We start from the raw sequence: 15,761 nt of genomic DNA on the forward strand, positions 1-15,761 counted from the left end.
AATTTGCCAGCAAAGTTGGTAAAGATTCAACTGTTGACCTTAAAGCACATGAATTTCATACTACCAGCACTCACATGGACAGAGCCAGCCCTGCTACACTTTCTTTAATTCATTCACCATCCCATAGGAACCATTCAATTTTGCAAATCCTTCGATTTTCAAGCTAAAAACACAAAATGGTTAAGAAAGATGCAAGGGTTCTTATGAGGGATGAGTAAAGGCTCATTTAGCCAGACAGTGATAAACAGCATGCTAAGTGAGCTCTGAATGTCTATAAAAAGATACACAATTAGGTGTATTGATCATGTTTATATAGCAGTCGCTGAATGGAGTAATACACAGACACTAGTGGGTCACCCTATTAGTTCTATTAGATCAATGACAGGCAAAGGACAGAGGACATCCACCCAATCAGACATTACATTAAAACTACCTCTTTGTTTCTACACTCACTGTCCATTTTATTAGCTCCACTCACCATATAGGTGCACTCTGTAGTTCTACAATTACAGACTGTAGTCCAACTGTTTCTCTGCACACTCTGTTATCCCCCTTTCACCTTGTTCTTCAATGTTCAGGATCCCCAGAGGACCACCACAGAGCAGGTATTCTTTGGGTGGCGGATCATTCTCAGCACTGCAATGACACAGATGTGGTGGTGGTGTGTTAGTGTGTGTTGCGCTGCTATAAGTGGATCAGACACAGCAGTGCTGCTGGAGTTTTTACATTCTAAGACGAATAGGCCAAATGGAATAAAATGTTTTTACATTAACTTCAATCAAAGCTGAGATTTTTGTCCTTCTCCTGAAAAGTTACCATTTTAGAAATATGAGGTTTTGCACATATTTGACTTATACTCATAATTCATAAGATCTGTCACTCTAGATCCACAGTCTCTGTATTCATATTAAATAGCTATTGATTGTTTTTGGCATTTTAATGGCTGGCTTATATTCAATTACAGACATGAGAGGATTTGTATTATCAGCTCTCATGTTCATCACGTTGATGAATGACCATATACTCACGTGTGGCATTCCCCTAAGACAGTGATCTCATTAGGAGGAGACCAAAGTGGCAGAGAATGGGCCAGGGCCTTAAATATGACCTCATCAGAGCAGGGCTTAAGTAGATGAAAGAGGTCAGTGCCAAAGATGTTGCGCTGCCAAAACACTCTGCCTCCACAGGAGACGCCTTACTCATCATGAGTGGAGCGTGTTGAGGAACGGCTGTAGATGACATATGGAGGCTTATGCTTTTACTGGATGAGGCTGAGGACAAAGTTGGCTCTTATCTCCTGCTGTTGGTAAAACTGGGGAAAGTCTTTGCTTAACGTGTTTTAACCCCTCCTAGGTCGCCCACTGCATTTTATTTAGATATGTTTTAATATTCAAACAGTCAGAAAAGTTAAAATAGCATTTCTGATAAGCAATTTATTCTTTCTAATTTTATACATTCTCATATTTAAGAACTATGAGGTGTCTGAACTCGATACCTCTTAGGTTTACATTTGTGTTTTATTCAAGGGCCTAAAAAGGAAACAAAGTCTACCACAGCTATCTAAAGGCTATAACACACTGGACAAGAAGCTTTACCAGCGTAAAGTTCAAAGTGAGCGGGGGGTATTAATGAGTATCAACAATGCAATGCAACACATTTTGGAGCAGCATACGATGCCTTCTAGACTTTTTCAGGGCTGCCCATGCTTGTTTTAACATGACAACAGCAAGAAACATTCTGCACATGTAAACTCAGAGTGCGGGTGCTAGACTGGTCTGACTGCAGTCGCAGAACTGCCTCCCACTGAAAACAAAGGCCCTGTATAGTTGCACAGAAAGGTGATGTAACACAGTGGTAAACTTGCTCCTGTCCCAACTTTTTTTGGAACGTGTAGCAGGCATTAGCATATATTCAGGGTACGGCACCAAATATTCCATTTTTGTATCATTTTTAATTTCACATATCTTTTTTGGAACCGGATTCGTACAAGGTTTTGTTCCGAGAGCAATGATACGTTAGACGTGTATATAGTGTTGTAGGCCAGTGGGTTTATACAGTATAACATACACCCACTGTGCTTGAGCACTTGGTGAAATGCATGTATGACAATACATCCTGCTGACAATGAACTGTCAGTTCAATCTAGGCCTACTGTCAGTAACACTTGGCAAACACTATGGAAATGTTTACTGAAGTCTATTTTGTGGAAAGCAGCTCTGACAAAACAGTGGGCCAGTTTTGGATGCAGCATCCACCTTGCAGTGCTAAGATGTGTCAGCCTTTGAGTTTTTCACTTTTTTCCCCTGGAACACCACCATACTCAATTCAGACACATAATAGTGGCCTGCCAGTTTTCATTTTTGCTCAAATGTTCTAGCAGCAATGTCTGCTTTCACGAGAACTTATGTGAAAGCAGCTGCCACCTTCTTCAAACAATGATTCAAGGCTGTGATTCTCCATCCTGCAAACCAAACTGCACTTATTGTGCCAGAAAATGACTACACGTCCTGCACGGCCCGTACATAAACTGTTAATACAAATGTGAAACCAACTGATTATTGTTGTGTGAAAAATGTGTTTAAGGTGGGGTCAGATTTTACGTCCAAACACTTTTAGCAGCTGTTAATAAAATATATGCCCTGACAAAATAATAAGTCTCTGTTGTTGCCCCAGGCTCTGTGAACAGAAGGAACAGCAGAAGATGTGGAGCACTAATATCCAAACAATGACAAGGACACGTATTTACTTGCCTCATTCATGTTGCACTTGCACCAAAGTCTAAAAGTCTATCCACTCAGTGGTAATCTTTGCAGCCACATTTAGTTTTGAAGAACCTTTTTAAGGTTTACAGAATCTGCGCATAATGTAAAGGTTCTAGGAAAAACTCTTGGTAAAGAAATTTCAGGTTCTTCACTCACACATCTATTTGAGTGTTCTTTAGGGAACTAAAAATGGTTGTGTTTGGGGCGACTGGCTCTCTTTACTGATGGGCATAATGATGTCACCATGATGACTGTTACAAGCTACTGGCTTACACTGCCCAAATCAAGAAAAAGACAGAAAAAAACAGAAATTGAAAGAATTGATAGGTAAGAAAAGAATATGATCGACCTAGAGCAAAGGCAAACGTGAACACTGGTTTGGGTTTTTAACCAGTTAATGTAGCTAAGTAGATAAAATTAACATTAGCTGGTTAACCGGCTAATGTAGCTGACCACAAACTATGTCAGCTAGCATAACCTGTTGTGGTAGCTAAAAAAATGCTAGAGATAATAACCTATCTGATGCTACTAGAGTGAGCTTTAGGTTCTGGAGGACAAGTGTAATCTTAGCTAGCTTTGGTGTTATCTAAATAGCTATGCTATCATCAGTTTCATCATTTGTTGATCAGCGATTACAACTAAGCTAGCGATAGCATTCCGGCATTCTAGCCCAAGCCCTGCACTGGATGAATCTTTGAAGGGAGCATTGAAAGGAGTTCCAAAACAGCTAGCTTCAGCTAATGTCTGTCAAAGATGATGAGTATGACTAGGTTTAAAGGAGAAAAGGACTAAGCCATCAGAGCAGACAGCTATAATTTTTAGTGGAAGAGAACTGAGGTAATTTTCAGTGCAGTCATTATTTTTAATAATGACAAATATTCTCAGTTGAGACATGCTGGGATGTGAAGCAGAATCAGAGCTAACAGGTCAGGAGGAGCTTTGAACGTGGACGGCCTGAGAATGACTCAATGCATTAATCAAGCACACGGTTCATCACAATGCATGTCATCCAATTAACTAGGAAATAAATCACCCTGTAACTTAAAACAGAGCTGGAGCTCTGAGCATGTGTGTATGTGTGTGCGTGCTTCAGTAGTTCTTGCTGCTAATGGCATCCGGCAGTAGTGCAACACGCTAAAACAGTGTAACACAGTGTACTAATAAGCTTGATCAATGCATAACTGTAGCGATGAGACCCACTTGCTTCACCTTGTTTTCCTCTTTAGTCACATGGCAGCACATGAAAGGCTCAAACAGGTCTTAACGAGCACAAACAAATGCTCCATAACCACCGGCTAATGACTGGGACTGTATTGCAGCACCTCTACTAATGGCACTGCAACGCTCTGTGGCACAATCCAGCCATACTGTGACTTCAACACCAACAGGGCTGGCAGGCCACACCATCAATAACACCCACTTTAAGGACAGCTGGGCAAGTTATCATGAATATTTAATGCGGCACTAATCAAATGCCACTTACTCTCATGGGGGAAATACGTAACACGGTATTATTATCTTCACAAAGATGGTCCATCGAGGTAGAGGGCTCTCAGTCCTGATATGCAAATGAATACAAAGGGTTAGGGGTATAATCAGATGCTTTGTTACTCTGAGTGGTTAGGCTGGTGTCACTGCTTCAGTAAAGCACTAGCAACTGACATGTGAACCTAAACCTCTGATGTTGTAAAGCAATAAAACATTTGCATATTTTTCCTCTAAAGTAAGCTAAATAAATCTTGAGGCCTGAATTTTGTCCATTTTTATAGATGAAGTGTATGTCATACGGTATCAGAAACCAAATAACAACTTAACACCATTGGGGCAAGTGTGTAACAAACCACCGAAGTCATGTTGTCATTCTGTAGTTGGCGCCATGTTCTTATGGCCATTTAAAGGAACCTGAAAAATGAATGGAGTTTTTCTAAAATTGCCTCTATCGCATTTTACAGTTAATCAAAAATGTTCCAAAGCTAAAACATTTTGTCCTGTGAACATTTTCTCTCAAATATCACTGGGTCCTCTAAATTACAAGGTTATCAAAGAGTCAAAATATGAATATTGCTACATGTCAGCTAATGCTGCTGTACACCAAATTGATGTCATTACACTGGCAGCCTCCTTAAAAACCCATGTAAACCAGCATGCTTTGCCAGTGTGGTAGCCCTACAAGCTGACCTGCACTCAGGCTACACTGCTTAACATAACTAGACTGAAAGTGATTTTCACTTCTTTTAATACTCTTAAAGGCATCCTTGAAGAAGGCTGACAAACCACAAAGTGATACAACCGTCATCGAGTGGTCTTACCAAACTTCTTATATCATAAGCACAGTATTGTAACTCGTTTTGTTAAACGTTTTGTGTTTTTAATGGTTATTCTATGCAGACTCGGCTTAACATCACTACTTATCCTTTGATAAGCTAATTTAGGTTATAAAAATATCCTAATTATTCTTTTAATGCTGGTGCTATTTTCTGAAGTTTTCATCGTAATAATATTGCTACAATTGTTAAAATTTCCTACTATAGTGTATATTTATAGACAGCTCCCTACATAAAACCTCTTGGAAAAATCACCTTAACAAAAACATACTACCAGCATTAAATATATATAAAATATATTAAATATATTCTACCTTAAATGGTGCAACAGTTATTGTAACATCTCAGGCACCAGAATATAAGTGCTGCACCATTTAAGTTGGAACATAAAAATTCAAACAAGAAGCTGGCAAATAAGAAGCCAACTTCAGCTTCATAGTTTTAATGCTGGTAATATATTTTTGTTAAGGTGATTTTACCAAGAGGTTTTATGTAGGGAGCTGTCTACAAATATACACTATAGTAGGACATTTTAATAATTGTAGCAATATTAGTATGATGAAAACTTCATTTATTTTGCCCATAGAGAAATCAAGCTTAGACCCTGAGTTCTGAATATGGGCGTAACACAAACTACGTCGCACAACTTCAGTGGTCTATGCTTTAGTCATACAGTTTACTTAAAGCTAACAGGTAGATTAACTTCCAATGCTTGTTAGCTACATTAGCCTAATAGCTCCAGTGCAAAACTAAAGATGCAAACTTCAGACACTAAACATGTGATTTCCGTCGAACTGTGGGTGGGTGGGTGAACATTTTAAGAATATTTTTGAGACAATGGTTTTTGTCTTTGACTGTCCTTGTCAGTGAAAATGCCAGTGCCTTCAATTACAAGTTCTCCAAAGTGATCAAAGTGAAGATGTATGTATGTGTATGCGTGTCTGCAAACTATATGCCAGTGGGTGAAAACTGTACTGTACAAAACAGCCAAGTGGCCTGGTTTGAAATGACTTCATGAAAGGAATTCAGGTCTGCTGCTCTTGGCAGATAATTCTCCTCCAAACTCACTTTATAAAAGTGCTCCAGTCAATGAGGACATCTTAGCTTTGTAGTTAAAGGCAGCTGCTTTTTACTAACACTGGCACTTCTAAACATGAACTACCTAGCATGCAGTTGGTTTTATGAGTTTATCCCATTGACATGACTATGCCTTCAGTTCGGGCCACAAATGTCAAAATCAATAATGTTAATTTCTGCTAGCACTCCTATGGGACTCTAGGAGTATGTTATTACTAAGCAAAAGGCAATTCATGTGAATATGTTTTATTTGTTCTAGGTTTAAAGACATGCAAAATGCATTCCACGTTTTAACATATATTTTATGCATATACATGCATATACATGCACATAGCAGTTTTAACCGTGACTCAGTAAAGAGTCCTGGCATAGAGCTGCTGCCACTTTCTAACAACTAACTGAAAACTTGTCATACTATGGCTGGTATTAGCAAGTCAGCGATGTATCCAGGACTTCCAGAAGGCCTTAAGTGACATCTTTTCTTTACTAAATTGATCCCACCCATTGGAAATGAAAATGTGATTAGTTGACTCTTCTGTCAGCTCCTGTTATTGTAGCAGTTAATGTAATATGTAAGGCCTTCACTTCAGCTCCTGAAGTCCTAACCAACGGGAGAGCTGTCTTAGGATAACACTTAGAAAAAGTCCTGATTGGATCATTTTCCCTTGGGTTTTTCTTTTGTTTCCAACCAAAATTTCACAAAGAAATGAGTATTACTGCAATAAGTCATAGTTTACATACAAAAAGCATGGCAAATATATTAAATAAAAATTAACTTTGGCCCTATAATTAGGAGATCATGAGTTCAGTCCCCAACGATGACATAGCCATCCGTAGCCAGGAATCCAAAATAGCATAACTGGCCTCACTCTCTCCCATCATCACTCAGAGTGATGCTTGCCATCGTAGGCATCTGTTGCTAAGATAACATTATTGGCACTTAGCGTTATCCTTCAAGTGTGTTCAGCTGTCCAATGATGTAGCATTAGCAGCAATTTGAAAACATGTGGTGTCTGACTTCACATGTCTCGGAGGAAGCGTGAACAAGCCTTTATCCTCCAGCTTGGAGGCATCACGTGAATGGGGGAAACCTAGATATCAGACGGAATTTGCAATGACTACATTGGGGAGAAAATTGGGTAAAAATAAAAAAAAGAAAAATGAACTAAAAATTACAGACATGCAAATTGTTTTATTTCACAGAAATCATTAGTCCTTCTCGGAGAGCCTAGAAGACTCTGAAGGTTCTCTTCTGGTTTATACTGTACAATCACAGTGTTTGCCTGACTAAAGGGGTGGCTATGTATGCTGCTTCAAATCTAATGGACACTTTAAAGCATTTATCAGTCTATGCACTTCTGGTGTTTTTTTTATGCAAATCCATCATATTGTAAATGAAGGTGCAGTAGAAGCTGTGCGTGATGTGTTTGGCTCACTCAACAAAAATGCACAAAGAGCCACTTTAATAGAAGTCATGTTTTCAGGTTAGCCTGAAACACAGCAAAATGTATGGGCACAAAGGAGCCACCCATGTGTGTGTGTGTGAATATATCAGTGTGTCTGTGTACTTGATGAACAGTACAGTTTTGGGGTCTGTCCCACTTTCTGGCCCTGTGCTGGCCCCTAGCCAAGCAGAAAATTGCTTTCCCTCTCTCTCCCTTCACAGGAAGGTAAAGCAACAGCCTGGGGGTGGCAAAGTGTGGGGAAGAACTGACCTGCAGGGTCAAAGGTCACAAGCTACTGTACAAACCAAAATAAACAACTATAGTGATTTTTGGAAGTGTACAGCAGAGAGAAAAACACAGAGACAGCAAATACTGAGAAGCACAGGCACAGTTTCCACTGGAGAGAGGGGGACTTTTACAGTTAGCTAGAAGTCTAGGGAAGGAAGAATAGTATAGGCCTACAGGTGTCGTAATCCAGATAACAGAACAGAATTATGACATGCCCGACGGACAAAAATCCATCTGAAGCAGAACAACGTCAATTATATATGGATTAGAGGTCGGCTACTTGATCGTCAGGACCCCGCAACATCTCGCTTGATTTTGTTTTCTTATGACTGATTCTGTGGTAGATTTGTGTGTTATTTTATTACAACTACATACAATTTGCAAACTCTTACTCTCGCTCTTTCTCTCTTTCTCTCTAATACAGCATGTGTGCAACAAAGTCTAGCTAATGGTTTTGGTAACCTGGGATGAAATAGAAAGAAAGCTCACTAAAGAAGAACTATAGTCTTCACTGTGGAAACATTATGACCTGGTCGCTACATTAGATAAAAAGCACATTAGTCACATACAGTGTAGAGGTGCTGACAGTATTTTGAGCTTTTATAGTAATTTTACCATTGATGCAGTCATTCAGGTTTCAAATTCAGCAGTACCTGTCGGGTCTCAGGTCTGAAAGTTGTGGGTCTGGGTTAAGTTCGGGTTCATGTCCGTGCAGAGCTATAATATGGATCAATGGGCTACACCCATTTCCTTGGTAATCCAGTTCTGAGCAGAAACTTTGTTTAAAAGTGGCTTAAGTGTGTTTAAAATACTGAATATTATTTCTCACATCGAAAGTGAAGAAAGGAGATGAAACATTTGGTAAGAGAATAATCCATTCTGCTGGAACTAACTTCAATGATGTTACAGTGTTTTAGCTATGTCTTAGCGGATAAATAGGGAGAAAGTGGGTAAACGTAGCTAACATTAGCAGTCATTAAGGTTACCCACCGCCAGTAGTAGTAACCTAGCTCGTATGGCTAAGATAAGCTCGTATAGCTAACTAACATTCATTATAAAAATTAATGCTGTGTATACTGTATACTTTGTTAGAACCCCTTCTGCCTTGTCCTTCAGTGGTCAGGACTCCCATGGACCCTCACAGAGCAGGTACTATTTGGGTGGTGGATCATTCTCAGCACTGTAGTAACACTGATGTGGTGGTGGTGTGTTAGAGTGTGTTGCGCTGGTCTGAGTGGATCAGACACAGCAGTGCTGCTGGAGTTTTTAAACACCTCAATGTCACTGCTGCACTGAGAACAGTCCACCAACCAAAAATATCCAGCCAACAGCATCCTGATGAAGGACTAGAGGATGACCAACACAAACTGTCCAGCAGCAGATGAGCTATCGTCTCACTGCTGTGTCTGATCCACTCGTACCAGCACAACACACACTAACACACCACCACCATGTCAGTGTTACTGCAGTACTGAGAATGATACATGTTATCATTTGAAAAAAAGTGAGCTTATATATATATATAACTCTAATCAATAATCTGTTAGCAATAAGGGATAAAGGACAGGGCTGATGACAAACAATTCATACAATTCATACCCCACAAAGACAACTGTGCCGAGATAAAACAACAGACAGCTGCAGCTTTCTTGATATGCTGCAAATAAAAAATAGTAGGTGATGGAAATGGCAGTTATCAATGGTATTTTACAAAGGTCAGCAAAACTCTTCCTGGCTTGAACTTCAGCTAAAATATAAGATATACAGAATTATAAGAAACTAGATAATATTGGTAAACTATCTGTATGTTATGACCACTGATGAAATTCTGCTTTGAAATGTGTTAAACATAACTTTTTTATTTGATACAGCAAAACTTATATCTTAGGTTTTTAACAGGAAATTACATTAAAGCTTTAGCTGCATTAAGTCAACTTACTGAAAATGAGCTGATTTTTTTAAGCTTGCAAAACTTAATGTAAAAAGAAACCCAGCTATCATGTCACCAGTTGTCATTCAAGCGCCAAAAAGAGAGATCAAGCGTCTGAAACCTACTATCAAAATGCACATACCCATATAATATCAGGAGGACTGGCTGCCTTCTGGCATTTGCTGGATGTAGTTGTTGATTTTGCTCTTGTAGCTTTAGTGCTTTTCACTCTAGGGACAAAGTATAGACCCCCCAAGGCCACTGAGGGGGCTTCCTGGGGAAGCTTTGTTGAAATTCATGTCTCTCTCTCTCTCTCTCAAAGCATGTACTTTATTCTATTATTCCAAATAGCACATCATGACAGCGGTGGCATTTGGCCCAATCAATCAGTGTGTTCTAGAGTGAAGCCTGTCGCACGCAGCTCGCTGCTCAATATGCAACAAATGACCTCATTGCTTACTTTCCGTAACCACACTGAATCAATTGTCCCTGTGCAAACTCCTTCATTCACAGTGTGTGTGGACGTGTGTGGGTGTGTATTTAAATGGGGCCAAACCAACAGCATCGAATGACGCCAATGAAGTAAGTAGGTAACATGCATCAGCGGAGAAGGACACAGCTTGTTAATTAGATCCATCAGAAGTAACAAGGTCAGCCCAGACCGCGTATGTGTGTGTGTGTGGGGGGGGCAGAGGGGTCAAACCATTGTGTGCAAATATAAAGCAATAGCCAAATTTGTGTGCAAATGCAAAACATGAATTTCTTTGCCAAAAGCAGAAAGAAAGCAAGGAGAAGGAGAGAGAGAGAGAGAGAGAGAGAGAGAGAGAAAGAGAGAGAGAGAGAGCAGGGCCACATAAAGTTTGCCCCCAAGGGCATTTGGTCCACCAGAAAACTGCCCTAATGCCCTGTCCCTTCCTCATAGGAAAGAAAAATAGAAGAACAGATCTCCTTAGTATCTAAGGCCCCCGTTCACACTTGGCCTGGGTGATCCAATCAAAAGTGGACAGTGTCAAGCGCAGATGTGAACGGCGTACAATTTGGAGATGAACTGCAAAAAACTGTATCTTGTAAACTAAAATGATCTTAAATACGGTTGATAAATCTAATATTTCTTATGTTGAGATTAAGCTTAATACAAGATTGTCTGGCTTATTTGTAGACATTTTATACATTTTTTAAGTAATTTTATTAAGTGAAATTATCTCACTATACTGGCAGATAATTTTGCTTGTTTTAAGAAATGTGCTTTAAGCCAGCAACTATCTATCAGTATAGTGAGATCATTTTACTGAACAAAATTAAATAATTGACTTTAATTTACTTAACACAAGTAAATAATGTCTAGAAATAAGCTAGACAATCTTATAATAAGTGCACAACCATTGACTAGATATATATCGACTAGATTTTAAGATCATTTCACTTCATAATATACCATTTTTTGCAGGGTACATTGTTATCCAATCACTCAAACCACCTTGGGAGGCGGTTAGGGACGTATATGACCACGTAACATTAGTGGTGTGCAAGCTAAAGCATCTGAAGAGAATTCGACAGCATTAAATGACCACCTTAATCAGCTGCGTCATAATGGCAAAGACGACGACAGCTGCGTAGCAGAATTTTTCATATCCTGTACCATTGGTCTATGTCACGTTATCAGTTCATGTGGTGCAAACATTTATAGCAGCACTTTCATTTATACAAACATGGACTGGCGGTGCATTTTCATCTGACACCGAGACTGACACGGTAAACAGGAGTGGTACCCTTCCTCCAGTCCCAAAATCCAATCACTGGAGACACATTCGAGATACATAGAAATGGCAGGTGTAAAGAGCTACATGTCTCACTGTCCACTTAAGACCAGATCACTCAAGATGGATGTTAAAACCAAGCACGAACAGGGCCTCAGTAGTTTTTCTACACCAGTGTTTTCCAGTCCCTGGTCCTGAGGCACACTGCCCTGAACATGTCAGTGTTTTTCCCTGCCCCCAGCACACCGGATCCAACTAATCAGCTCATTAACAACCCCTTACTGAGTTGAAGTGGGTATGTTAAAGCAGCACTAACTAAAATGAGCAGGGCTGTGTGCCTCCAGGCGAGGGTTGGGACTCACTTTTACATGACAATTTGCCAAAGTCTCCTTTAGAAGAATACAGACATACAGGCAAAAGTCTGTTTTTTGTCTAATGCTACTTCTCCTAAGGAATTTTAGGAAAATCCCTGTTAAGTCTCCTGAGCCATCAAAGAGCAGCACTGGAGCAACCACGTTTTCCTCTCACCTCTCCAAATGAGAGAATAAATGTATTTTTTTAGTTTTAGTAACAAAACATTTAGGGCATCGCATGGTCTAAGCCACATCGATAGACCACACTGTAATGTCAGTGGAGTTTCATATCCTATTTAGTCCAGGCCTAGGTTTAATCTTGGCCTGGGAAACTGGCCAAAAGTGTAATGTCACATAATAATTTAAAGCTATGACCCTTGATGCCACACATTGTCTGCAATGCAGGTGCAACAATCTATACACTCACTTGTCACAATATTAGGTTCATTCACACAGTATCTAGAGCCATTGTCCATTTTATCAGCTCGACTTCATATAGGAGCACTTTGTAGTTCTATAATAACAGACTGTAGTCCTCTGCATACTGTGTCAGCCTTTCTTTAACCTGTTTTTCAAAGGTCAGTGGCCAGTTGCACCAGCTGTGTGTAACATTCAGCTAGTTGTAACGTAAGTGTAACGTAACTAAGTTCAGGTTTATGCATTACTAAATCAGAACGGGTTGAACCACACAAACTAGTTTTAACGTTGAGCTTAGCAGTTACTAAATATTTACACTTCCCCTTGAGCAGGTGTAAGTTTTGGGGAAGCCACCTGAAACCACATAGAAAGCACAAAAAAGACCAAAAACATGACTTTTTTAACAAAGCCAAAAACTCTAAACGCTATACACTGCGATTTTACTTACAGCTCTCATCATCACCCTGGTTTTAACACCGAGCATGAAGCTGAATACCCACAACTCCAGCTCAGTGAGACTCAGCAGCTGCCCAAACGGCTAAACTGAGGCTGCCATTGTGTCGGTTATCCAGAAATTGTCATTTAAAAAGCTGCATATTTGGTTTTCTCAGGGAAATATTAAAGAATAAACAGACAGCGGCTGTAGATAATTAGTTTTATTCAGTTTAACTTGTGCACATCGTCCTCTTCTATGCTGGATATTTTTCCACTGAAAAAGTCAGAGCAGCTGCCGTCACGTTTCAAAGGTGCAACCAAATTTAATAAAAGGATAGTTTGAAACTAACTAGTGTAGCTAAAGACTTAGTAAAGACTTCACGCCCAAACTGAAGTATAAACTTACGCAAACCTGGTGCAACCCAGTCCAGGACCCCAAAGGAATGCTGATCACACACAGCAGCAAATCTGCTTCAGTGTCACTGCTGGACTGAGAATAGTCCACCAACCAAAAATATCCAGCCAACAGCGTCCTGTAGGCTGCGTCCTTTGACCGCTGGCGAAGGACTAGAGGATGACCAACACAAATTGTACAGTAACAGATGAGTTCATTTCTTTTGACTTTTTGACTACGCATCTACAAGGTGGGCCAACAAGGTAGGTATGTAGAGTAGAGTGGACAGTACGTGGACACAGTGTTTAACTAACTCCAGCAGCACTGCTGTGTCTGATCCAATCGTACCAGCACAACACACATTAACACACCACCACCACGTCAGTGTCACTGCAGTGCTGAGAATCATCCACCTGCTCTCTGTAGGGGTCCTGTGGGCATCCTGACATTGATGAACAGGGTAAACATAGGCTAACAAAGTATAGAAAGAAACTATACAGACTACAGTCTGTAATGGCTGAACTACAAAGTGCTCCTGTATGGTAAGGGAAGCTGATAAAATGGACAGTGACTGTAGATACTACGTTGGTGAACCTAATAACGTGGCCAGTGAGTGTATATATTGCTGCATCTGCATTGCAGACAAGGTCATAGATTTGAATTATTTTATAACGTTATACTATGGGCCGATTTCCCAGACCAAGATTAAGCCTAAGCTTGGACTAAATAGGATTTTTAAAGGTGAAACATTGATAGTACAATGTGGTCTATCGATGGGGCCTAATCTTTTACAAGCTAGTCTATCCGAAATGTCATTTAGAGATCACTGGTGTGAAAAGACATCCTTTCACTGAATTTAAAAGCAAGGCTGTGTGCCTCGTCGATAAACGTGAACTTGACCCAAGTGTCTCCATGGAGACATGCGAAATCACAAGCCTAAGAAATTACAACCCACCAACCTTCTTTATTCGTATACTGTTTTGCCTTTTCGGCCCTGCCCAACCTTCAAAATTACACTTCGCAGCACTGCACAAGACAAAAAGTTTAGGCACCCCTGAGAAAGAGAGAGAGCGAGTGGGAGAGAGCAAGAGAGATAAAGAAAGTGACTGAACCTCACGGCGGTCTTCTCCATTGCATCCGGTCCATCTGCGGGTGGAAAATCCTCGGCCAGTATTTCCTCAGGGCTGCGGGGGTCATCAAGGATGCTCTTCTGACCCCTGACCTTTTCCTTGACGCCCATTCCAGCAGTGATGGAGTTCCACAGTGCATTCTGGGATTTGGAACCTTTGAAAGAAGACAGTACATCCAAAACCCTTCTAGCAACTGTGAGTTTTTCTCAAATGTTCATTTGTTTAGCACTCTAATGACTCAAGTGAAGATTTGTGCTTGTTTTGCGCCGTAAGTTACTGAAAAGTAAGGTAAAATGTCTAAGTAAGACTAATGAAGGTCAATTATTCATATAATAAACTAAATAATTATACCCTTAGTGCTTTTTAAGGCAGAGGCGTATCAGAGGAAAAAGATGTTTTGCTTTCATAGGCTAAGATTTAGGATTTCATTGCAATGTCTTTTAAAGTCAACATGAACTGAAAATCATAATGCATTTTTCTTCCTTAATGCGAAGTATTTCCAAGTGCAACGGGACACTCAAGGGGGAAATAACTGTGGGTGGGACATGAATTTATTCTTCAGGATTTGACTAGATCAGGAAAAGCATGTTCTGGAATGAACACAGAGTCAGGCCCAATCCCATTCCACCCCTTTGCCCCTACCACTTAGCCCTTACCCCTCTGTTTTGGGCGTTTATGCCCAGGGGGTAGGGTGTCCCGATTTTTGTTGAGATAGAAAGGTAGGGTGAAGTGTTAGGGCTACATGGCTCTCCAAATGGAGCTTTTTCAGAGGCACACTCCAAACGGAGTGTTAATGGAAACAAAAAAAAAGAAAAATTGGCAAGATGGCGGCGCAAGCGACCAAAGAAAACCACAAATTTGAGTATTTTTTCAGTTAAAAATTACAATAACCATTGGATTGTCTTAGTTTAATGTCGTTTCAATGTATTATGATCCTTTACCTCATAACAAGCGTAAACAAATCGCTAATAGTATGCTAACGTCTCAGTAGCTAGCTAGCCAAATGTCCCGTTCCACCTTAAATAGTCCAGCAGTACTGATGGCTTAAGTGCCAGAATGTAACTGCTGCTCCATTAAAGGTGAAACAGGAAAGTTTTAACAAGAAGCTGGTGAATAGCTGACTTCAGCTTCATATCACTGAAGAATTAGCGGTGGGCGATAATAAATAATTGTCCCCCTTCTTTGAAGGCATATGATGTGCTAAATGTAACTAAAACCCAGCAGTGAGGAGCTGAACTTTACCCTCCTCTGCTATCACTGCAGACTGCCAGAGTCACCTACAGAGCACCGCTAGTAGCCTGTTAATAAAGTAATGAACTTTTGTGTTTAAGGGTCGTCCCATTCCGTAGAGGAAGATTTTAAGCACTACCCCTTAAAATTCATTTCCAAGGTGACTCCCGAAAACAAGAGGTAGGGGTAAAAATAAGAAATGGGATTGGGCCTCAGACA

The 15,761-nt window shown here is 40.2% G+C and overlaps 1 protein-coding gene across 1 annotated transcript in view; it reads right to left on the minus strand.

Annotated features, from left to right (window-relative positions):
• The window catches only part of pde1cb (phosphodiesterase 1C, calmodulin-dependent b), a 144,302-nt gene that overhangs the window by 116,820 nt on the left and 11,721 nt on the right, over nt 1-15,761 (minus strand). The window contains 1 exon segment of the mRNA XM_036556098.1: nt 14,295-14,466. Coding sequence (XP_036411991.1) covers nt 14,295-14,466 — 172 coding nt within the window.

The sequence above is a fragment of the Colossoma macropomum genome, unplaced genomic scaffold, assembly GCF_904425465.1.
Source record: "Colossoma macropomum unplaced genomic scaffold, Colossoma_macropomum, whole genome shotgun sequence".
In the NCBI taxonomy this organism is placed as follows: Eukaryota; Metazoa; Chordata; class Actinopteri; order Characiformes; family Serrasalmidae; genus Colossoma; species Colossoma macropomum.